The sequence below is a fragment of the Anser anser genome (assembly GCF_964211835.1).
Source record: "Anser anser genome assembly, chromosome: 5".
In the NCBI taxonomy this organism is placed as follows: Eukaryota; Metazoa; Chordata; class Aves; order Anseriformes; family Anatidae; genus Anser; species Anser anser.
The window spans coordinates 39587966-39613830 of record NC_139725.1 but is presented as its reverse complement, the minus strand read 5'-3'; the positions used below and the strand labels follow the sequence as shown (position 1 = coordinate 39613830).

Below are 25865 nucleotides of genomic sequence, written 5' to 3'. Positions count from 1 at the left end.
CTGCCTTATTGTTCATTAGATAGCTGCCTAATGCTTGTCAGTGCTACACAGGGCTTTTCATGGCATACATGCATTGTGACTCTGAGATCATGCAGGACCCTTCAAGGTTATTTGTTCTTTTTACAAGATTAGCTGCCCCCAAAGACACAGAGTGACTCCCTAATGCTGGGTTCCCCAACTTAAAATACTCCACACTTTCTCTGACTTCAGAAATCAGCAGTTTGTTGTTTTGTTTTGTTTTGCCCAGGAGCTGCCTGTCACTATTGAAAAACTTAGAATAGTTACTTACATACCATCTGCATAACTAAAGCAACATCAAACTCTATTTGTTCCAGGACCTGTTTTTTTTGTGGAGGATGAGTTGTGTTTTATTTGCAGTCATGTTATGTTTCTTTATTAGACTGAACCTTAACAAAATATACATACGTATATCTATATACTCCTCCCAAAATGCAAATACCATTGGCCAGTTGCGGAGGAAGGAAGAGCATCCTCTGTTTACCTGTTCATTTGCTAAAATCCCCCAAACCCCACCTTTCTAGATTCTCTGAATCAATCTGGGACTGAAGCCAAAGTCACCTGCTATATAAGACTGAGAGAACACAGGTGAACTACTCCTCCTGACCAACCTTAGACCCAGCATCCTTGTGCCAGACTCCACTCAAGATGGGGTTTGGCAGGAGGATACGGGTAACAGAATGGGCTTTTCTGTTAGCAGTTTGCTGTATCCATCAGACAGGTAAGGAGTTGGGTTTTTTTCTGTTGCTGTTTTTTAGATGTATTAATATATTTTAAGCAACTAAACTCATTTTGTTTTTTCACTTAAAAAATGGTTGCACTTAAATGAGACTTCTTTGTATGTTACTTTCATTAAATATTTAGTGTCTGCCTATTAACTGGGCTGATTAGTTTAATGTTCCCTCAAGCCACTGAATATAACTACATTTGGAAGGTAGTCTTGCAGAGCAAACCAAAAAGAACCATTATTCATGTCCATTCATTCAAGTGCCAGTTGTTCAGTACTGCCTATGCCTTACAAAAGCATTTTATTTCTTTTGTATTTTGTAGTGAGATTGATTATGAATGTTATGTTCTTTTTATGCAATTTAAAACACTACATTTCCCCATTGCTAGACCAGACCACTGGTCATTCTTTTCCACCAACTAGGAGCTAGTATCAGATTCCTCAAGATTTCTTGCAGCTCCTTTTGCAAAAGAGACTGGAAGGGTATATTCATGTGGCAATGATTTTCAGTAATGATTGTACATTGGTAGTACATTAGGTGTGACATTTATGTAAATTGTTGGTTTTGAGTATGAGCAGGACTGGGAGGTTTATCTGATGTATGCAATCCATCATTTTGTGTGTGTGGATTTTTTTTTCTCCTGATAATATTACATTAATCAGGGCTGATCTTGTCAGATTTTATTAAGTCCTGTCCAGTTAATCAGACCACTCAAATAGAAATTACTTGCATGAGTACAAGCTTGTTCAGTCAATTCCATTCGTGTACAGTAATTACTGCCCTGTCAGTTAACGTTTTAAAATCTTCAGATTGCCTCTGAATTTATATTTCATATCATTTTAAAAACATTGACAAGTGCAAATATAATTTTGGCTACTTCATATTTATGAAATAAACACGTATAAGTTGATAAACGTGGTAAGTTGATTTAAGCAAAAAATACAACAGTCACTTCGAGTGTAAGCTTACACTTTTAGCGTTATACAACATCAGCCATATCATCCTCAGCCCTTCGCTGAACAAGCAAGTTATTTGTAAGGTGCAATGCTAACCTGACAAATTGCTTTGATAAATGAATAGTGGTTAGACCAAGTCCAGTGAACTCCTCTTCATTCAAATCTCACTCTGTGAAAAATATTTTCAGATGTCCTGACTGACTACAGAATATTGACCTAATTCCATGCTGTCTTCACAAACATTTTGTGCCTGACTTTATATTCTAGGTCAAATTCCAAGTTTTATGAATTGATTGTAAGGGGAATTGTGTATTTGGATCGGCAGATGGATATAGGCCTGGCAAGGTGCATCCAGAAATATTCCTAATGATTTGCTCAGTTTCCAAATAATCAAAGACTAAATTATCTTTCATATTCTTGGAAGTGAGAGGCACTTATTTTTATAATGGTCAACAATGTGGCATTGTGCAATTGCTAGATAAACCAATGCAGCTAGAATTTCTTTGAAAACTATATCTGCTAAATAAACAAAAGACCATGTTATTTCCTTGAGAAAAATTAACAGACCAAAATATGTGTATATACTGTTTTGCTCTGTTACAAAGGTTCTCACAGTAGAAAAAAAAAAACATTCACAATATAGGTTGGCTCTCACATGAAGTCAGGATGATTTTATACCTGCTGAAGTTCCTAGGTGTTGCGTGAGAGGAAATTCTGGCCTATTATTAAGACTTACAGAGGCATTTTTTAGATTTTCTCAACAATTGTAATGATATGAATGTATTTACATAATCATATCATCTGTGATACTGAAAGACAAAGAGGAAGTGGAAAAAGCATAAAGTTACTTCTTTGTACGTCACTAGTGGTCACTCAGAAAGATAAATGAGGAAAGAACAAAAGCTTAGGTCTGAGAATAAACTTTTGTAGATAATAGGACAACTTCTAAAGATGGTGAGGCTGCCCAGAACCCTCTCCTCCAAAGCCAACAGTCTCTTGGGGTCCTCTTTTGGAGTGGGGTATTTAATCCCTTCAGGCAGGCATCCTTCGGCTCTGGGATCAAGTACTCTGTCTGCTTACATGGTGGGCAGGGACACCATTTACATTAGAAATCCTTCCCTATTTGGTAAGATGGGTGTTACAAATCCAGTTCTGAGTCTGTGGACTCTCCCCATCTATTGTATGAGCAGAAAGGCGATGTAATTAAATTACACAGCCAGCTCCTCTTCAACTGACAAATTCTCTAGACACCAAGAGTGCTCATTCACATAATCCCGATCAGGATTCAGCTATTAGTCATTTCATAGCCTAAGTCCTCTGAAGATTAAGACTTGGCATGTTATAGGTAAGTGTTAGTCAACATGTTCTTAGCATGGTTTTTACATTCTGGGAGGATCGATTCCTTTGCAAGATAAAGTTGTAGCCATTGTTCTTAAACGGGAAATGCCTGCCATATTTACTTATAAAAACCAAGAGCTTAGAGCATCAAACCACTTAGAGCCAAGGATCAGGTGTTTGGTTTTTTTTGTTTTCTAATCATGAAAGTGTTGATTTGTCATCTCCCAAAATTCCTTGCCAGTATATCCTCTTCCAGTTGAGCCATGCATGGCAAGGAATTCAAAACTCGTGGAGACAGAATAGAGAGGAGAACTCATCTGGAGGACAGTTCATGTAGTTGAGCCAGTACCCATTTAACTAGAGATACAAAAATAATCCATGAGGCAGAGCACGAGTAAGACAGTTTAGATGTAGCTGAGTGCCTTAATCATGTGGCCACATGTCCTGCTTTTCCCACCTTTGCCATCATCCCACTCTTTTCAGCACCATGTCTCAGCTTCAGGTTGGTTAGCAAGAATCCTTAATCAGATAGACTTACAGCCCGATGCTTAAGGTTTTCTCCAAAAAGCCACGAATTTGAGCCATTTCAGAGTGAGAGAGGGACAGGACCAGGTTTCCTGCTCTTTGGGTGAATGCTTAAACTGCCAGGCTGTTGTATAAAACAGTGAGGAAATATCTCCTTTAGCAGTTGTGTTTTAGAAGAGAAGTATGAGAGTGTCTCATTCTTGCACACACTGACTATGGCGCCCTGCAGGCTCTTGAACAGATGGGCAGTCCTCATGCAGCCTTTCGTCAAGCAGTGATGCTTAAAACATGTGGAGTAAGACTGGGTTTAGTGTTCTGCTTACTTCTCCTGGATTACTGCTCAGTGTGCATGCACATCAGTCAGGGGTGCCTTATTGCATCCTGCTGTCATGCAAATCTAGATCACTGACTGAGGCTTCGGATTGCCTCCAAAGGCAAAAGCCCTGTGCTTAGGCACTAAAGAAACTAGTGAAGTATCTGCAGCCATCACTTGATCTAGCACTAAATCCCTTATTTTTTTTTTAACCAGTTCTGTGCTTTTTCTTAAAATTATGTAAATTCTACACAGCAATTTTAATAAATGACTCTCTTGTATTTTGTGAATTCTTGCTACAATTTTCACATATTAGTGAGATTTAGTGCAGCAGTGAAATAAGGGCTGTGATCCAGTCATTACAATTCCTTGTACTGAGTTTTAAGGGAAAAAAAAAAAGCAGATATATATGAAAGGTTATTTGGATTTCAAACTCAATGGATTTGTAATAGAAAGTCTCTTTCTCTAATTACATTTTACTTCCTCTTTGGGTCAGATTCATTTTTTCTCATGTTACAAAGGACTCTCCCCTTTGTCTTACGGAGATGTATCTGGGTCCTTTGATCCTATTTAATTAGATACTTAACTTAAAAAGTTCAGATATAGGACATTGTACTTAAAATGCTTTTTACTATTTCTTCACAGGAGCTCAGACTGAAATCCAGCAGGAAACAGAAAGTATCTACACTGAGGTTGTTCAGCAGGAACAAAACAGTACGTTGGTTTATACTGTGTGCATGTGTATTTGTATTTATTTGCCACATCTCTACTAAGCAATAAAAATGCCTAAAAACCTCTTTAGCAAATTGCTAGTGATGTAAATTAAAGATAAATGTTTTAGAAAGCCACTGTGTAGAAGAACTGTAATGTCTTTATTAGATACCTATTACTAAACATGCAGTATGGCTATATTTGCATAATAACAGGTGAATAACAAAATAGATGTATGTTCATAGAGAGTGTAACACATGCAGATGTGCATGAATTTGTATATATAAAACCAAAGTGGAATATACATGCAGGATATTTGGTTCCTTATACACAGGAATTGAGACTACTTTGGCAAGATATACAGTCAGTGGTTGATGAGAAATCAAGATGGCAACCCAGCTTCATTGATTTTTGCTATATAATGACTAGTGATCATCCTGTACAATGGATTTGTAGTCTTTTCTAAGGGTTTCCACTCTCTTAACAGAAAAATAATAGAGAGTGAAGTATAATCAAAAATTTTATTTCCTCCTCAGACAGAGGAGGTATAATTAGAAGACAGCTGTGCTTCTGTACTAGCAACAGGCTAATTTAGTAGAGCTTAACCCTTTGTATTGGTCAGTGTGTCTGAAACACTGCAATATTCAGAGCTGTGACTTTCTGCCTCTCCTAATACAATACAGAGTTTCATAAAAGGGTCAAAACTATGAGGTAGAAAATGCAGATCATGACAGCTGAAAGCAAGTTATTATTTAACTGTCCTGATTTTGAATTTTAATATGATCCAAGGCCCATGTGAAACAACGCCAGGCTTAACATTATTTCATTGGATCTGTCGTATTAACTTGCTAGTCTTTCCGTTCTAGGTCAGTTTTAGATGCAAGTTTTGGTATTGTTATACTAGCTTTGGTGTTCTTTCTTATTTTTTTTCTAGTTTCTGCTACAGTTTCATCTAAGGTCAACATCATCCAGACAATGCTGACAAATCCAATAATAACACGTAAGTAAAGGAAATTAAATGTATCCAATGGGTATTCAGTTTTAGAGGAAATAGACAGAGGAACTTAATACAAACAGGGAAATGCACTAGTAAAGGTAGTCATGGGGTCATAAGAGAAGAAAGAGGATGGTTAAGAAACAGTGTAATGTTGAACTGTTATATCAGATTAAATACGGACAATTAAATACCTGTACATAACTAAGACCATTTATAGGGGTATATATGATGAATAGCAGACCGAGAATGAATAAGAATGAACACATAGTGACTAGTTTTATAATGCATAGATGGACAGAAAATAACTAAGGAGGTGGGCAGGGGAAAAATATTCAATGACAAAATGAAGCCTTGGACAAGTTGATTCGCCACAATAAGACTGGGAATTTTAAGTCATTTTTTACAGCTAATTTTAAATTCACAGCTTCCAACCCTGCTCACAATGGCCACGTGTGCAGCACATGGGGCAACTTCCACTTCAAGACCTTTGATGGAGACATCTTCTACTTCCCTGGGCTCTGCAATTATGTTTTTGCATCCCATTGCAGCACTCCCTATGAGGATTTCAACATCCAGATGAGACGTACGGTGGTAGAAAATACTCCAACAATCAGCCGTATTACCATGAAACTTGAAGGTGTAGCCATTGAGCTAACAAAGGATGTTGTCATGGTCGATAGCAACAGGTAAGTTTATTCATAACACTTGTTTGGTAAACACAGATATGTATTTTTTTCTAACTGGCCAAGTACTTTCTTGTATTCTGGGGAAAAAAATATGCATTCTTCAATAAATCTGACAATTTTACCCATAGAAATAATGAATAAGTTGCTGTTAATTCCACTCATAGTAAATCAATCACTTCTTTGAAGACTAACTCAAAAACAAAATCTGGATGAAAAATCCTGGGAAGTTGGGTCAAAATTCAAATCCACATTTGATGGTGTTGGACCATTTTATTTTTTAATTGCTTTTCTTTCAACACAGCTGAATTATAGTTGAATCTTTATAGATGCTGGATCACACAAGCCATTTCTTTTTCTCTTTATCAAACATCTGGATCAGAAAATATTTAGTATTCCTTCTGCCTGTTTCTAGAGTTCAACTGCCATACAGCCAGGCTGGAATTACAATAGAGAGAAGCAGCATTTATGTGAAAGTTGTCAGCAAAATGGGTGTTATATTTATGTGGAATGAAGATGACAGTATTCTGGTAAGAACAGCTCCTGGACCTGTCTACACCTTCAAAGCCCAAAGAGCATGCCTTTGATTAAGCTAATCCCTACCTGTTTGGTGTTTATTATTGCCTTCTCATCTCATACTGTTGAGCAATTCTTCTTTAATAAAGACAGATTTGCATCTAGGTAGGCCTAAAGAAAATTATGTGGATTTACTTCTCATTGATAGACTTCTGCTTAAAATGGGGTGAAAAACCACTTACATTATATCATTAACATATTAGCATCATTACAGGTCCTACTTACCTCTTCAAATATAATTTTGAGCAGAATTTCTCTCTCTTCATTGTGGATTTGATTTTCTTTCTGAAGAATAAATAGAGAGAAAAAGGCTAAGAGCTCCTTAGATATTGCAATGAAAACTTATGTCTGCATCAGTAGCTTGGAATATGTTCTAAATCCAGTCCAAGCAAGCTCTTCATTCTATCCCCCAGGTTTAAATTAGATTGCTAAATAAATTTACATAGCTCTGATGAAAAATTTTTAAGGGCAGCAGATGCAGGTGATTTCAGTGATCTTGAATATATTTTAGAATGTGTATACTAACTTCTATCAACTTAATGCCTATCATTTTAGCTGGAACTGCATGAGAAATATGCTAATCAGACCTGTGGGCTTTGTGGAGACTTCAATGGCATTCCAATTTACAATGAGTTCTATTCTAACAGTAAGTCTTCCAAATAACAAAAAACATGGTTTCTGGTCTCCAACATGTATTTTGCATTCTTTTAGCTCTAACATCATCATCATTCCTCTTTCCTATCATGTTAAAGGATTTAGCCAGAGGTTATGATTCAATCTCTGTTCCAAAATATATATTACTGAGATCAGATAACGTCATTTAATACTTAAAGTGTAAATATAATACTTGTGCTAACAACAGACTGCTTATTTCTTGTATGATATGGTTTTATTTACCTAATCAGCTAACCCCATAAAGATAAGCCAGATTCTCACTAATAACATAAATAAATATAGAAAGATATCTAATAAAATAAAAGGTAGTTATATTGTCTAGTCAGTACATTTATTGCTTCATTTCTCTCTTAAAATTAGAAATGCTTCTAATAATAACATATTGATTCTGATTTGAAAAGCCCAGGAAATAGTTTCTGGTTTACAATTAATAAGCCTATTAGGCACAACATCACAATCTTGAATATGTAATGCCATTCCACAAGTTACATCCATGTTTGCCACCTGATTTGCATAATCTGTATATGATCTTCTCTCTATTATTTTGTTCATTCTCAGTTTGAGTCTTTTCCTAAACCTCATACCTCAGCATTTCCCATTGTCCACATCCCTGTTTTAATTATTTTCTCTCTTCCCTGCATGGTCTCAATATTATCTGAAAATAGTTTCATAGAATCATAGTTTGTTATTTTCCAGTAAAAATCTTAGTTTGCATCTATATGTAATAGGCTGAGAATTGTTTTCTAATGTTTTTCTTTTTTCCAGGGTGCTGTGCGAGGTATATTGAGACAGTGATGTCAGTGTTTATTTTGGAAGGGATGATGATCAAAGGAAAAAGACTTAAGGCTGGCTGCCTTGGCCAGTTTTGAACCAAATTCTTGACAGGAGAAAAAGATAATTAAACAAACAAACAAATAATAATGATAATAAAACCCCTCATTATTAAACTTCTTTCACACAGATATGAAAATGACAGTCTTACAGTTTGGGAATATGCAGAAAATGAATGGGCCAACAGAAAACTGTGAAGATCCCACTACTTCCCTGCCAGATAATTGCACAGACACTTTTGTAAGGATCTTTTTGATTATTCGTTTATTTTTCTTTCAAATTTATCTGTACCCTTCTACAGCTTCAGAGCGCTCAATAGGAAAAGACGTAAGGACAACAGAAAGTAAAGAGGGAAATGAAATTCTATTAAAGAATAGTTTACCAGTTTAGCAATGCTAAAAAAATCTGCTCCTTTCTATTTTCTGAAAGTTTTTTTTTTTTCCTCCCAAGGATGACATATGCCAGAAAACATTGACCAGCTCTTCATTTGCAGAATGTAATGATCTAGTTGATGTTAGTGAGTACATTATGGCTTGCCAAGAAGATTTGTGCCGCTCTGAAGAGTCAAAAAATGCTTCGTGTATCTGTGACACCTTTGCCGAATACTCCCGACAGTGCGCTCATGCTGGTGGGGAACCTCTGAACTGGAGAACCTCAAAACTGTGCTGTAAGTATCACTGGAGATAGACTTACTTTATGCTCAACAAATAAAAAACAATATGTTCTCAAATGATGCTAAAGATGCACGGGAAATTACAAGCAATTCAAGACTATTCTCCAGAGGGTTCTGATATACAAGCTCCAGCAAGAAGACTTCGGAAAAAGAACTAAGGGTTTTAATGCAAACTGGTTTAAACACACTTAAATGGATACACTTACTCAGAGTTGAAGTGCTATTGAATTAACTGGAACAATAAAAGAAGCAAATAAAGGGGAAAGAAGAAAGGTCATTTGCTTACATTCCTGTTTCTCTCCTTTTCTCGTGGTGGCTACAGCATGTTTTACCCTCATTAATTAACTGATTGAGTCTTCACAGGTGTTTGTCTGGTTAAGCACTTATTTACCTCTTGTTGCTTGGTAGTTTGCACCACTGTTTGCACTGAATTAAACACAGACCATTATGGGGTGCAGCTGTTGATACTGTCACCAATGTTTGTTCCAAAATAAAATCCCCTAGTGTACTATTTGCCCTTCCAATGGTATCTTAAAAATCCAAATATAATAAAGCCTTAGGAACTTGAGTCTTACATTTCCCTAGCAATACAGGTATTCTTGAAAAAGGTGCCTTCAACAGAAACCTCGCTAGCTGTCTGGGGTCATTATCTTGGTGTCCCTGGAAATCCAGTAATTGTGTCCCCAGTTCAGACCAGTTAAGTCTTTAGACACAGTCATGAAAAGCAAATCTCAACTGTAAAACATGGATCTGGGTGAATAAGCTTTCAAATTTTGAGAGGTGGGGATGGATCTGCAGTTCAGTGTGGTTTTACATCTAGCTGAAAAAATGTAAATGAACACACACACACATATATTTTTCATATACAGTGAACAAGTAGTACTTTTGACTGAAAGAAAAAATCTCTCTTTCTTTAACATTTCAGCCAAGACGTGTCCTTACAACATGGAGTACTTGGAGTGCAGCTCCCCCTGCACTGACACATGCACCAATCCTGAACGATCTCAGTTTTGTGAAGAGCACTGTATGGATGGCTGTTTCTGCCCCCCAGGCAAGTTCTTATATACTCACGTCTTTGACCTCAAAAACAACAGCCTACCTACAGGATTTGGGCAAGTTCCATGGAGCTTAGAGCTCCTATATTTACATTTTTCATAGCTGCAAGTGACAAGCATTTATCATTTATCAACTGAGGAAAGACATCTGAATTGATTGCCAGTACACGTGCAATATTTAGAAAGCAGGAAAGCAGAACAGCAAACACAACAAGACTAATCTCTCAACACACCACCTGTACTATAGTAACTCCCTCTTTCAAAACAGGTGGAATTTAAGAATACAAAGGTTGAATCCTTTGGTCTGCATAGTTCTACTGTCCTCAGCATTGGCATGACCATTCACAACAGCTGGAACTCTGTCTCCAAAACATTATTTAGGATTACTGACAAGCAAACAAACAAAAATATTTTCCCCAAACATAGGAAATATCTCTTCAACTGATTATTTTTTTTTTTTAATTTAAGGAACTGTGTTTGATGACATAAACAATTCTGGCTGCATCTCCCGTCAACAGTGCTCTTGTATTTACAATGACAAAACCTACACTCCAGGAACTTCTTTTTCAGACCAGTGCCATTCCTGGTAACCTTTTCTTTTTTTTTTTTTTTCTTTTTTTAAACTTACTATTTCCTCTAATATATTTAATGAGTTTAATGGTTTACTATTTGCAATTACATCATCGGTAATTGATCTGTGTATTTAACTGACCACTACAGTTCCAAAATAACCCTAAAGAACACTCTTTGTTTTATTTAGCAACAACCTTAACTATCTTTGCACTCAACATCAAGGTGATCAAAGTAAGGATTTACAATGTTTAGATTTCTCACCAGTGAATTAAAGTACTTCCTCTTTGTTTATTTTGTTCAAACATTTGGGCTTCTCTAAGGGGAATGAAGTTGCAGTAATTTATGTATTTGCAAATATTTATTTTCTCTGCAGAAAACAAGAGGTGATAATAACAACCTCAGTTTCACAATTTTTGTTCCAGTACCTGCTCAGTAGCATGTTACCTCAGAAAACTCATATGCTCTGTATCAGGAGTAGATTTGGGGCTACATTTCTGTTTCTGACATATTTATAAAACAAAACAGAAAATGTTTTAATTTGGTATTGTGCTTTATGTTAGTTGCAAAAGACAAGCAATTATGCATCCAGTACTTGTTGCTATAGAGTTCACCTGTTACTCCTTTTAAAGCTTTACATCACATATTCACAATATTTTGTGAATAAACCTGGACTTACTGTCCTTAAACCTGGACTTACTGTGTATTTAATCTATAGATTGAAGGAAAAATAGTACTAAAATAGCTGAACCTAATGTCATTGTAGTTCCTTTCACTCTGGACTGCTATTACTGATTTCAGCTAATTTTATCGTTTCTCTTCCAGTACGTGTAACGGAGGCCAATGGAGTTGCACAGACATGTCATGCCCAGGAATATGTTCAGTAGAGGGAGGCTCACACATTTCCACATACGATCAAAAACAGTATGATGTCCATGGAGACTGCATGTATGTCCTTTCTAAGGTGGGAATGAGATATTACTTGATGATAAAGCCTTATACATTTGTAGAAAGGAAAGGTGATCTCAATCAACACTTTGGAAACTTACCTCGTTTGGCATATATACATTGAATTTCTTCTCACTTAACCAGATGCTTACAGGAACATATGCTGCCATTCAAATTACTTTATTATTAGTTAACTATTATGATGTCATGCAACAGTATATGGTGGTTTCCAGAGAGTTTCCAATTCTGTGATATAACAATTGCTGAAGAGCACTGATTTTTAAGTTATTGGTTAATCTACATTCTTCAGTGTGATTAATCCAGCTCTCTTACTGGGTTGCATAATTTTACCCTGTTACTGTATTTTATGGCATTGGGCCAAATTGTATGCCAAGTCTGAAAATTTACACTAACAGTTCAGAGAAATAAAAGGAAAATAATCTTTAATAAATAAGACTAACATTTTTCATTCATTTCTAGGGAGTTCAAATACAAAAAAATCAGTTCAAGTCGACTGATATGTTTCATTTAGGTTTTGAACCGTTCTAAAGATGAATCGAAAGTAATAGAGAAATTAAAAGTTATTTATAACCAAAACATTTCATTACAGCAATGTGCAAGTGAAATGGTTTGATCTTTGGGGGCTTCTTGTGCTTCTTCTTTGCTTTCTTTTTTTCCTATTTGCACAATTCAGTTCAAAAAACATCAATCTTTATTGCTGTTTTCCTGAAAAATATTTTGTCTGAAATTTTTGTCTAGCTTGGTACCATCTCCAGAAGGATGAGAGATACAGTGTAATTGAATTAAACTTTAGAATTAAGCATGAGTAAAAACTCTGAATATGGATATTATCAATTAAATGCAGAAAGAGATTCAAATTCTTTTTTGGTTCCTAAACATTACAAAAGGCAAAACTGAATTTTAGGCCAAAGCAGGCTTAGTATTCGGGAGAATCCAGAAACAGAAATATTTTTTTCAGAGTTGAGAGAGAATTTGACAGGGAAAGCTTCTGTATTTAGCCTTTCCTTAAATAACAGTTGACTTCTTTTTCTCAGCACTGTGAAGATGAAACATTCACCATCCTGGCAGAACTACGCAAGTGTGGCCTGACAGACACTGAAACATGCTTAAAGACAGTGGCCCTCAGCATGAATAAAGGACAAACTGTAAGAATGCAAAATAAGCATGAGAAACAGCTATTAAAAATGTAGACAGCAAAGAAGCTAGGTCTTAGTCAGGGAACTGCATTTCTCTCTCAACATATGGAATAAGTACATTACTTTTTAATTAAGTGAAAATAAATTTATTTTATTATCAAAATGAAATAAGTAGTAAATCTGCCTTTCTGAAAGTTCATTAAAAAGCAGGAAAAAACACACTTTTCTCTGCCAATCAGATGAAAAAATATGAGCTTGCAGGTTACAAGCTACAAGTACAACAGTAAGGGGTGTAATTCATCACAAAGTTGTGTTCATAGAAACCAAATGATGAAATTCACTGATGAGTTGAGAAAGACTCTTTAAAAGCAATTCTGTTTTGGCAGGGAAAATAGTAAAGTGTACAAAGTAGAACAGGGGGTGAAATCACAAAAACTATCCCCTTTAACTAAAAGTTCTTTAATTAATATCACTGGAGTCATAATTATTATTACTCTTTGGACTATAGAAATCCTTCACCTGGCTGGTTCTTATTCCTCTTCCTTAACAGCTCATTGTGGTCAAACCTGACGGTGGCGTGTTTGTGAACTTGATCTACACCCAGCTGCCCATCTCAGCAGGTATTTTTTTTCCTCTAACAGCGTATGAGTGATAAGCTCAGAACTTCAACTCTACACCTGCTCATTGTCTTAAACAACAGAAGATGAGAGGACTGGGAGTTGTTCAGAACCTGCATGCCCTAACCTTGGTTCTCTTTGGGATATTTTCTGAGTTGTGCAAGTGCTTTTAAAGTAGAATTGTGAAGTTCGGTGTCAGAAATAAAAGTGAGACAGTACAAGCATAGGCGAGAGTTCAAATAGAAGTAAACCATTTTAACACTCTACTGATTTTGGTCTCTATAAAGTTTACTTCATTCTCACTGCCCAAAACAGAACATGAAAGACAGCTGATTACTTACTGTTGTTTTTTGTTTGTTTGTTTTAACTTAACGCTGTACTCCCACAACTCAGATATAAATTTGACTTTTGATGTCTCAAAAACTAATGATACTACCTGATACCTCTGACTTCCAGATCCTGCTTATTTTCCCTGTCCAGTGGAGTGAGGGCCCGAAGTATGCTTAGGAACAAAAACAGATTATTTTTGTGTGTGTGTGTGTTTTTTTGTTCCATTTTCTTTTTGTGTGTGTGGTTTTTTGTTTGTTTGTTTTGTTTGGTAATGCCATGCCATACAGCTTTTCCTTCTTATTCTCTCAAGAGTAATCCCCAAATGCTAAATATTGAGACAGTGAATAAAGTTAACAACTTGGTAGCTACTAGCATATTCTTAACTGTACATTTTGATTTATATCTCTGAATAATTTTTGAAAAGATTGTATTTATTTTACCTAGGAATTTGCAACAATTGCAATAGAAATTCAATAAGAATTGTATAATCATGCACTGTTTCTTTCATTTAGCCTCATCCAGAAAATGAGCATTCCGTTTTTCTTTTATAGCCAATGTCACCATCTTCAGACCTTCATCATTCTTCATCATCATGCAGACAAATTTTGGTCTCCAGCTTGAAATCCAAATCACACCCATCATGCAAGTGTTCATTAGAATTGATCCTCAGTTCAAAGACCAAACCTGTGGTAAGTGAATGAAATTTAAGAATGAAATTTAAGAACATCTTGCTTAATGTCTTTTGTCTAGTACAGACAGTATAAACTTTTCACTGTTTTTCAACAGGTCTCTGTGGAAATTTCAATAATGTCCAAACTGATGACTTCAAGGCCATGAGTGGAGTAGTTGAAGGAACAGCAGCAGCATTTGCTAATACATGGAAAACTCAGGCTTCATGCCCTAATATCCAGAGCAGTTTTGAGAACCCTTGCGCACTCAGCATTGATAATGGTAAATACTTCTTAACATTGTTTTCTCTTTTTTTTTTTCATTCTAGATTTTTTTTAGGTTATTTTTCCTCATCACTAATGAAAACACATCTGTTAGAAAGAGAAGATAAGAGAATGAAGACTTGTATATTTGTTGAAAATCAGAAATCAGAATATTCACAGTGAAAACAAAAGGGATAGGTAATGAGGTAAAGGAAGAGTCCTGGAAACATAAGTGTGTCAGAGGAGTGGATCACAGGAGCATCTTTGGAAATTGCTTAATTCAAGTTCTTCAGCAACTCCATTTCAATGCACTTTTGGTTTTAGTAACCTTAGTCCACAAGCTGAGTGAAAAAAAAAATAGGAGGAGAGTTTTGATGTAACTTCAGAACTGTTTTCACAAACCTGGGCAGTGGGTTTTTGTCAGTGATGAAATACAAAGAGTAATGAGCATTTGCACCGTTTGTTCTTTTCACAGAAAAATATGCTCAGCATTGGTGTGGACTACTAACTGACAGAGAAGGACCTTTTGCTGATTGTCACTATGCAGTGAATCCTTCTACTTACCACACGGTAATTTGTTAGGCTGTTTTCCTCCTTAGAAACTATAGAAATAGGATCATTACAACTAGCTACCAGGAAGACACTGTCACAGACATGTCTCTCTTGGTCTTATGCAATGCCTGCATTTTCATTTCTGCACTGCTCTTCTTCATTTCAATGTGTCTCTGTTTTTTGTTGTAACATTACTTTATTTCAATTGTCAGGCTTGGCTTTGTCACCCTGACCTGCTTGTAAATGCAAAGGCAGCTATTTATGCCTGGATGGACTTACACATATAGTAGGAAATTTATATAAAGGCATATCAAATGCTTATTTGAATATTACAGTGAATTATCTCACCAATCTCATATCTCATTAATAACTACTTGGCACAGAAAGCTCAGTGCCTAATTATCACCATTCTGTTGTCAGTGTATTGCCAATCCTTCTTCTCACTATGAATCGAGATATTGATGCTGATGAAATGGTGTCTAGACTGCATAATGTAAATAGAGCTTTGTATGATATTGTGCTGCATATTCATAAATATGGGTTCAGATGAAGCTGTTAAATATGTAACAGACTTTAAAACTACTATTTCCCAATAATAACTTTAAACATCAATTGTATTTCCATTAGCTTCATTCTCTCCAGCCAGGAAACTTAGATAATGATTGGAAAGCAATTGAATGTTAGTGTGACTGAGCATATCTGAGGAAGTATTTGTGCATGAAACCAGATAGATAACTTTTTTTTTTTAGATTGACAGTCATGCAAATGAGACTTTATTTTTCTGTTCATTCCTAGAACTGCATGTTTGACACATGTAACTGTCAAAACAGTGAGGATTGTCTGTGCGCAGCCCTTTCTTCCTATGTGAGAGCTTGTGCTGCAAGAGGAATCCAGATAAGTGGATGGAGGTCTGATGTCTGTTGTAAGTACTTAACACTATTCCCTTTCTTAAGAGCACCTATCAATAAAAACTGTTGATCAAAGATTGCTTTATTGTGATTTCTAGGCAAACATGGTAAATGTTGAGGAAGGGATTTTGTTAAATGCACTCCTGGAAGTAACTCTCTGCTGTTACCTTAGAATCAATCCATTACTAGCAAGAGTAAGTATAAATAGATGGGAGACAGCTCTCCTAGGAAAGACACTGTTGTCAATGATGTGCCTTCACCAGTTTCTGCACAACTTTGAATCTAACTGTAGCTTTATGTATCACAAGTTGTCGTAGAGATAAATATGACATATTGGAATAACAGCATTAGTAATACTAACCAGAAGACTGGAAAATTAAAGATGTCTTCAAGCCAGGTTCCACTGATCCGGTAGGTCTGTTTTCAGCATACCAGAAGACATTCAGGGAGACATCTTGGCTCATACATCAGAAGTTTAAAAGTCTCAGCAATGAACAGCAATGTCAAATGGAGGTGTCTTTCCAAATTTCACTTGAAAAAAATATTTTCTTTATTGCATACATTACTTGGATTACTCCACATGTACAGTAGCTTTTCAGGTCTAACTCTGGAAGTGTTCAAAAATACATTTATATGAAAGATACAACATAGGCAGAGGTGTACAGTATTGTTTACCTGTTATTTTTACTGCCTACTGTTTGTTTCTTCCCACCAAAAATTGGCATCTGTAATTAACAAACCTATTCTTTATTTTTTTTCTAACTCTCTCAAGCAAAATACACCACCTCATGTCCCAAATCCCTAAGTTACAGTTATCACATCGATTCTTGTCAACCCACTTGTCGCTCTCTGAGTGAGCCTGATGTCACATGCAACATTAAGTTTGTCCCGCTTGATGGCTGCACCTGCATAAATGGAACCTACATGGATGAAAGTGGCAAATGTGTGCCTTCTAATGAATGCCCCTGTTACTACAGAGGATCTCCCATACCACTTGGAGAAGCTGTCCATGACAATGGGCTTGTATGGTAAGGGGAGCTTTTGCAAAGCACTCAAGCAATAGTATATGTATTTTCTCATTAAAATATGCTGCATTTAAATTGGCCTCACCCTGCCTGAGATTCAATACAGTGCTCTCATAAACTTTTTTTTTCTCAACTTTTAAGAATGCTGCATACATCCAGATTAATAAAGCAATTGTATTTAGGTGTATTTTTTATTTAATTCCGTGATTTATCAAGCATAAAATACATGACAGAACCAGCAACGGGAGATCTAATGAGAAAGTAAGCAACAAGCAGAGACATACACCCATTTTAAGCTATGATTTTTCCTTTTAAGCAGTAATGGATATCATATAAAAGCACCATTGGTAGTGGTGTTGAGAGAAATTCTTTCCCAGGATTGCAAAATAGCATTCTTGAATTCAATGTATTCCTTAGAAAGTACTGAAATTTGTCAAGATAGAAGTAGCTCTCAGTCTCAATACATGGTTGAGAGGAAAAAAAAATATTTTTCCCTTTCTTACAGCACCTGCACACAGGGAAGACTGGATTGCATTGGAGCACCTGATCCAATTCCAGGTAAAAAATAAAAATAAAAAATCTTCCACTTGTCTTTTTTCTGTGCCAGGTTTTGGACAGAAATAATTGATACAATTGATACTTCTTAATGGATTTTTAAATAATAGAAGTCTTTCTTTTATAGTTATAGTGCAGCAGTTATTGTAAAAGGCAGAAGTGAACCTAGATTCATGGTAAATCATGTTGCTCTAAAAGATATTTTTTTCTGAAATACCGTGGGAAGTTCTGAGAATTCAGTGCTCTGAAGTGAATCTACAATTGGATTCCTATTTAGCAGATTGAATAGGGACAGCAGTCCCTACTAACTGAAATGTGAAAATTCCAAGAATTTCTAGATGTTTTTTTTTTACAGCTACTGCTGTGGGTTAAACCCCATGCCATTTCTTATTGCTCTCATTTTTTTTCCTTCCTCTAGTTTGTAAATCTCCCATGGTCTACTTTGACTGCACAAACACCACTGCAGGAACAACTGGTGCAGAATGTCAAAAAAGTTGCCAGACTCTGGATATGAAGTGTGTAAGTATGTCACGGCAGGATGAAATGGCACTTCCAGGTTTTGTCCCTGGCCTTGGTGCTACAATCATTGCTGATCTAACTCTTCTAGTGTGAATTTACAACACAGATACTTTGTTCTTATAGTAAAATCCCCGAACCTTGTTATGAAGCATTAACAACAGGATCCTTAGACCAAAATGTAATAAAGTAACATCCAATTTAAATTTTAAGATCAGTGTCAAACTTTCTCCAGCTACTGCATATAACAGTAGTTAGTAGTAAAAATATCAAGGGCTTTGCCACATGTTTTACTGATTTAGGAGAAAATTACCTGCTGTAAGATGGCCAGGAGCAATCATTCTTTCCCATACCACGATGCAATTGTGAATTTCTTGCACTCCTAATTATATATAATTATCACTCCATTGAGGTATATGATAGCCATATTACATTTTGTAAAGAAGTACCACAAATCTGATAAATCAGTTTTCAATGTAACTCACCCAAACAAACAAACAAAATTTACTTATTTTCTTTCTGAAGCTCCATTCATTCAATCACAGTTCACCCTTTACAAAGTGTAAGTCTTCTTCAGCAAACAAGAGCAAGACGTAAGATTTGAATATGTTTCAAATTTCACACACACTCCAACACAGCAATCAGGAGTAGAATAAATAAAACATTTAACAGATTTATATTCTATTAAATCAATGGCTAATAACTTCCTCTTTGTTCTAGAGGCCTATTAGTACTTCATTGTCCTCTCTTATTTAAGCTGGGCAGAAATAAGGCAATACAAAGACATTGTATAATAATTTAATCTTCTTTTGTCTATTGTAATTATTTCATTCTGAAATTATATCTTCCTCCTGACTTTTCCAGTATAGCACACAGTGTATATCTGGCTGTGTGTGCCCATCTGGGCTTGTGTTAGATGGGAAGGGTGGTTGTATTCCTGAAGAGGAATGTCCATGTATTCACAACGAAGCCATGTATCAGCCTGGGGAAAAGATCAACGTTGACTGTAATACCTGGTGAGTATTTCCTGGGAAGTGGCATTCCTGGTTCCATCATCTTGTTCCATTTGTCTTTTAAAAGATCTTAAGTAGTTCAGCAGTGAGGAAAGATTTGGACTATGCATTTCATCAACTGATGGATCATTTAATTTTGGATTCAGTAGTATTAGCAAGTTTTCTTCTGTTGTAGGCAGATGGCCAAAACACAGAACAGAAGGAAATCTTTGGGACTGCAGTGTCATTAAGTATTATCCTATTCTGCAGATCATGAGTTCAGAATAGCAGAACAGAACTTTGCTTTAATTCTTCACATGAGAAATGTAAAAGACTATTTTAACTGCAGAATAAATATAACATTTACAAGGGATCAGGTGACAAACAAATACCAAGTTTTAAGGACGTCTACACAGAACAGTGAGTTGTTTTACTATTAAAATGCTTAATTCTCATTCCTAGCGTGTGCAAGGATAGGATGTGGGAATGCACCGAAGATCAATGTCTGGGTACTTGTGCTGTTTATGGAGATGGGCATTATATCACCTTTGATGACAAAAGATTCAGCTTCAATGGAAACTGTGAATATACACTAGTCCAGGTACTGATAATCGCAATAACAAAATGTAATGTAGTCTTGATCCTGTCTACAGCAATGATACATTCTTAAATTTTATTCTCTACCCAGGACCACTGTGGGAAGAGTGGCACAGTCAATGGGACCTTCCGGGTTGTCACTGAAAATATTCCCTGTGGCAACACTGGGACAACTTGCTCAAAATCTATCAAAGTTTTCCTAGAGGTAAGTAGGTACTGCATACAGACCAGTTTTGTTCTGTATCTGTGTAAGACTTAGGAGAAGTCAAATAGCCATCGCTGCAAAGAAGTTGGAGAAAATGTTTTAAAAAGCAAGTCAACTTGTAAATTAAGCTTAAATCAAAATCAGGTGAAATATTTGGTAGAACTTCCTAGCTTTCTGTCTTTTCCACTTCCAACCCTTACAAAGCTATCTTATACTACCCTTGGGCAAAACACATCTCTACAGGAAAACTGTCTTTAGCAGAAATCTGGCCTATCATGTCAGAATATTCTTTTATTCTGCGCAATATATTTCACCCATGACTACCGAGAAACCCTTTTTCAATCTACACCATTTAAAATACATTTTTACCACCATTTACGGAACCTGAGATTTGAACCATATCATTTAGATTTATTGCATTTGTATTATTAATTTTCATTATTGAAACTGCTTTTAGTACTCTTAAAAGTGGGAAAACATACTTAATAGCACAGCTGTAGCTATTGGATTCATTTCTAATCACCTTTTTCTCCTGTTTCAGAGCTACGAACTGATACTTGGTGAGGAGCATGTCAGTGTGGTAAAGAGAGGACAAGATGGTGAGGTGCCATACACAGTCCGCTATATGGGTATGTACTTGGTAATTGAGACCACCAGCGGACTGATTCTCATGTGGGACAAGAAAACCAGCATCTTCATCAAGCTCAGCCCTGATTTTAAGGTGTGGAACTAGCAATTCAATGGCAGTTTAAGTGTAGATTTGTACTGGGTGTGAATTTTGGTGAGACCTAACCAAGATCCCAAGAACAGGCGATGTCTCTCACATTCCTACGGGACATACATCATATGTTGTTTTACATTCCTCTGGTATCTTAGGAAGCCATTGCAGCATCTTGCTGCTGTTTGGATCTACTAAGACAGTGTATAGTGCCTATTTGGCCTGACAGAACTTGAGCTGGCAAACTGCTTTTGCAGACTTGACTTCATTAAAATTACCCAGTGAACCTCAGTAAAGACTATCAGACCTAATTAAAATTACATAGCTACATGTGTAGAAATCAACTGAGTAGTCTTGATCTTGGAAGTAATCCATTGTTTCCAGTACACAGTGATACACAAATCAAATTATTGTACTTCAAGAACAAGGAAGTAAAATATTATGAGTGAAAGCCTTTTGTAAAACTCTATCATGGATTTTTCAAGCATGTATCTGAACTGGTGATAAGGAAAATATATTCCTGTTGTCATGCTCGCTCTTATAGCTTATGGTATGTAAGAACTAAAAACTGTCATAGATTAGGAATATGCTATCTGACTGAATACCACAGTGACATTTCAATTATGTGTACACAAATCTAAGTGCAATTTAGAACTAGGTACAAAAGTTCATTTTAGTACCATAGGTTCTTTTGCTGCCTAGCCCACTGGCATATTATAGGAACAGTAGCAATATGGAAAGTATGCACCTTAGATTCATAGAGAAATCATAGGATCCATTGTAGCCTATCACTATGTTACATACCCATAAATTTGGAATGAGAGCTACTTCTGGATGTGCACGGAAAATGTCATTTCTTTTTCCACCTGTCTGCAGTCATAACAGTACAGACTCAATTAGTAGGTTACATGGCTGGACTGGTAGTATTTATGATAGCTCTGTAAGACTGTCTTTTATACATACATTTATTGGATAAAACGAGGCATAAATTAAAAGTGTAGTCAGCTGTGTCATCAGTTGAGTCCTCATTTCCTTGTTAAAGATGTACATCAAAGATGGTAGGAGAAAATGACCAAGCCAGTATTTTTCAGATTTAAAAGAAGAAAAGTCAATAGTAGTTTCTAGCCTTAGTGGTCATGTTCTGTTGCTGAGGAAAGAGATGGCTGTTTTTCCAAAATATCTAAACCTGTATCTTCAAAGGATGAGAAGGTTCGGGAAAGTTAGAATAGAATGGCACCACTCTAAGAGCTGAATTTCAGGTGTTCTTTCAGTTTCAGATTTTGCTTCAAGTTTTCTCACAATCATCATTATTTTATTTCCTTTTGCAGGGCCAGATCTGTGGCCTCTGTGGAAATTATGATGGCAACGGCATAAATGACTTTACTACAAGGAGTCTGTCTGTAGTAGAGAATGTCCTAGAGTTTGGAAACAGCTGGAAAGTATCTTCTACATGTCCTGATGCTAACATCATAAAGGACCCATGTTCTACCAACCCTTATCGAAAGTCCTGGTCAGAAAAGCAGTGTAGCCTCATCAACAGCAATGTCTTTGCTGCCTGTCACTCTCAGGTATTACCATTGCAGGTGTTTACTCTGTGAAGACTAAGTATGTGCATTACTGAAGCTAAAAAGAAGGCTATCCTCAAAAATTCTGCCAAACATACCTCATTCCTTAGCCAGCATATTTCATTTCAAATTGTGTCTGAAAAACTTCAGTCTGAATCTTGCTCAATGGGACAGATTTATAGCCCCTAATTGTAAAAAGTAATAGGCCATTGAGTTCATAGGAAATAATATTGACTTGGAAAAGAATATTTATTCCTTCAGTTATCGGGAAAGAAGAATTTCAGAATTACTGTGGATTTCCTGTGGTGTGACTTGAATAAAAGTCATGTACCATGTACAGAACACAAGCTCAATGCAATAACAACATTTTGGGGTAGTATTGAAGCATCAGAGTGGCTGGAAAGCTGTGCAGAGGAAAAGTATCTGGGGGTGTTGGTCAATGCTTGCCTGAACATGAGCCAGCAGCGTGCCCAGGTGGCCAAGAAGGCCAATGGCATCCTGGCTTGTATCAGGAATAGTGTACCCAGCAGGACCAGAGAGGTGATCGTCCCCCTGTATTCAACTCTGGTGAGGCCGCACCTCGAGTACTGTGTTCAGTTTTGGGCCCCTCAGTACAAGAAGGACATTGAGGCCTTGGAGCATGTCCAGAGAAGGACTACAAATCTGGTGAAGGGTCTGGAACACAAGTCCTGTGGGAGTGGCTGAGGGAACTGGGGTTGTTTAGTCTGGAGAAAAGGAGGCTCAGGGGAGACCTTATTGCTCTCTGCAATTACCTGAAAGGAAGGTGTGGGGAGATGGGGTTCAGCCTCTTCTTGCAGATAACTAGTGATAGGACTAGAGGGAATGGCCTCAAGTTGCATCAGGGGAGGTTCAGATTGGAAATTAGGAGAAATTTCTTCTCAGAAAGAGTAGTCAGGCATATTGGAATAGGTTGCTCAGGGAGGTGGTGGAGTCACCGTCCCTGAGAATGTTTAAGGAAAGGTTGGACGTGGTATTTAGGGACATGGTTTAGTGGGTGATATTTGGTGGTAGGGGGACAGTTGGACCAGATGATCTTGGAGGTCTTTTCCAACCTTAATGATTCTATGATTCTGTGATTCTATGATCAGCATAGCCTTAACTGACACTTAGTACATATCAACAATGCAGAATAACTCTGTGCTCTTCGTATTACCTTAGTTCTTTCCACTGCTAGAGACCATTTTCAAGGGGGGCTGCCTAATACTGCTTGGGAACATGAATCTAATCTTTCATTGGAACACAAGTCTAGATGTCTAAACCTGTGTCAATAGATGATTTGGATATATTATCTGGCATTACCTTTGGTATTTAACAGTGTATATAAACATAAAAAGAAATTACTGATGTAGGTCTTCCTTCTGAGATGCTACAATTTTAAGAAAACTAGTCTAGCAAAACTAAGAAAGAATTTAGAAGACAGGATGTATAATATAACTCTTCTTTTTTATAACAGGTTGAACCAGCAAAATATTACCAGGCATGTGTGACAGATGCTTGTGCCTGTGACTCTGGAGGAGACTGTGATTGCTTCTGTACAGCAGTAGCTGCCTATGCTCAAGCATGTAGTGAAGTTGGTGTCTGCATAGCCTGGAGAACCCCATCAATCTGTCGTGAGTTTTATCTTATATACACTGTTCCTGAGAGTGTAAATACACAGTCATGCCTTGCTTATATGCTTGAACACACACTCTGGGTATCTCATGTACATGCCTTATAATCTTACTGTGTAGACTTTTTGCACTGTTACGATGCTCACACTTTCACCTATTCATGGTTTTCAAGTCTGTTTTCAAGACTGTTCAAGCAGCATATCAGGGATCTGATGAACAGACATGAATCAAAAGAGGTCGTTCTTTTCTGAACACATCCAAATTTCTGTTTCTCCTTAGCACTGTTCTGTGATTACTATAATCAACAAGGGGAATGTGAATGGCACTATAAACCTTGTGGAGCCTCCTGTATGAAGACCTGTAGGAACCCAAGCGGAAAATGCCTCCATAACTTGCCAGGTTTAGAAGGTAAAAAGAGCTGCAAGTACTCTTAAGTGGGTGTATTTAATTATATTTTTTTAATTGTCTTTAATGGAGTCTATTTTCTCTATCAGCTGTTTTTCCACCATTTAATTCTCTTCAACAACATTGCATTCACATGAAGGAAGACAAAGCCTGGAAAATGGAGCTAAAAACATCTCTGGGGCTAAGTCCTTGTGGGCTGTGCTAATATTAGTTCTCTGCATTATTTTTTAGGATTGTTGGAAAAAATAATTAGCAAAAATTGTGACTATTAAAAACAAGACCTGCAAACACGTTCTGAACAAATAAAACTTTTCCTGACTGTATCTCATTTGCATGTTTTCTACCTTATATGTGCTCTTTCCTTGCTTCAGGCTGCTACCCTAACTGCCCACCAGACAAGCCGTATTTTCATGAGGATCAGATGAAGTGCGTCAGTCTCTGTGACTGTTATGATAATGAAGATGGGAAGATATATAGACGTGATGAATGTCAATTATGGTAAGGCTTAACATATCAGCCTAATTATGCACAAGGAAAAATGAACAAATCAGTAATGGAAAATTGCATGTTTCTGTTTCATGACAGGAGTCGTGAAAGTTTTATGATGCCTGTGTAAAAATAAGGCCTGGAACAAGCAGTTACTAATTAGCTGGTATTTAGGCAACATGCCCATTTGAATCCGAGTAACTGAATCAACCAAGTTCTCATTCACAATTGTTCAATTCTTGATACTTGATGCCAGTATCTGGCAGAAAGATGACAGTAATAAAATCAGGTCATAATAAAAAAGATGTGTTTTTTTTTCTATTTTTTATTTCAGTGAATGCACATTAGAAGGTTTACAGTGCAAGTTTGATGATAAAGGTAAGACAGCTATTAAGTATTAATAAGAAAATGAAGTACTAGATATTATCTTTTCATAGATGACTGACAAAAACCTTCTGAATTACAGCATGTAACTGCATTTATGAAGGGAACACATATAAATACAACGAACTCATCTACAACACCACAGATGGAACGGGATGGTGTTTCAGTGCAACGTGCGATGTCAATGGAACAATAAACAGAAGTATCTTTAGATGTGGCATCTCAACAACAACCCCATTTACATTTTCTACAAGTCAGCCCACAACTACTGCTTCAGGTATGCATCAATACTCTTTAAAATAACTGAAAAATCTCTGGAAGGGATTAAAACTTGCCTGAAAGGCAGATCCTTTTCATCAGTTAATGACACACACTTTTACTTGAAACTATTGACTTCTTCTGGAAGAATTTCCAGTTCAACCAATTCAGCCGACCAGCATCAGATGCTTTTTAGACCATAATCAAGGATGTAGAAATGTATAGCATTTCTTACAAAGTCAGTCTCCACTGTTTCACCATGTTTTTTCCAGTGGAAAAATAACAGAGCTTATTAGTTATTGCACTCTGGAGAATCTCCTCACTTCCCTGCAAATAAAAAAGAGCAATTCTAAAACAAAGTCTGAACACACAAAAGACAGTTAGAACCATTTTAAAAATTACCGACCATATTAGCGCAAAATGAAAATAAGAAAT

The 25865-nt window shown here is 36.6% G+C and overlaps 1 protein-coding gene and 1 long non-coding RNA gene across 2 annotated transcripts in view; one reads left to right on the top strand and one right to left on the bottom strand.

Annotated features, from left to right (window-relative positions):
- Positions 1–587: 587 nt before the first annotated feature.
- Positions 588–25865, top strand: part of LOC310900496 (uncharacterized protein) — a 44528-nt gene continuing 19250 nt past the window's right edge. The window contains exons 1-30 of the mRNA XM_083838562.1: positions 588–739; positions 4524–4592; positions 5524–5589; positions 6011–6272; positions 6685–6799; positions 7401–7491; positions 8482–8591; positions 8802–9018; positions 9950–10075; positions 10548–10665; positions 11475–11613; positions 12653–12763; positions 13305–13374; positions 14253–14390; positions 14488–14652; positions 15109–15203; positions 15981–16107; positions 16866–17121; positions 17624–17676; positions 18092–18192; positions 19054–19205; positions 19644–19782; positions 19870–19983; positions 20525–20704; positions 22030–22269; positions 23741–23897; positions 24177–24305; positions 24674–24800; positions 25123–25166; positions 25255–25449. Of these exons, the coding sequence (XP_083694688.1) occupies positions 667–739; positions 4524–4592; positions 5524–5589; positions 6011–6272; positions 6685–6799; positions 7401–7491; positions 8482–8591; positions 8802–9018; positions 9950–10075; positions 10548–10665; positions 11475–11613; positions 12653–12763; positions 13305–13374; positions 14253–14390; positions 14488–14652; positions 15109–15203; positions 15981–16107; positions 16866–17121; positions 17624–17676; positions 18092–18192; positions 19054–19205; positions 19644–19782; positions 19870–19983; positions 20525–20704; positions 22030–22269; positions 23741–23897; positions 24177–24305; positions 24674–24800; positions 25123–25166; positions 25255–25449 (3979 nt within the window). The 5' untranslated portion in view covers positions 588–666. The remainder of the gene's footprint in view (positions 740–4523; positions 4593–5523; positions 5590–6010; positions 6273–6684; positions 6800–7400; positions 7492–8481; positions 8592–8801; positions 9019–9949; positions 10076–10547; positions 10666–11474; positions 11614–12652; positions 12764–13304; positions 13375–14252; positions 14391–14487; positions 14653–15108; positions 15204–15980; positions 16108–16865; positions 17122–17623; positions 17677–18091; positions 18193–19053; positions 19206–19643; positions 19783–19869; positions 19984–20524; positions 20705–22029; positions 22270–23740; positions 23898–24176; positions 24306–24673; positions 24801–25122; positions 25167–25254; positions 25450–25865) is intronic.
- On the bottom strand, positions 6221–9859 carry LOC310900504. The gene is made up of 4 exons (XR_014585165.1): positions 9311–9859; positions 7071–7130; positions 6873–6956; positions 6221–6349 (listed from the first exon to the last, which is right to left on the bottom strand). It is a non-coding gene; the product is annotated as an uncharacterized lncRNA (long non-coding RNA).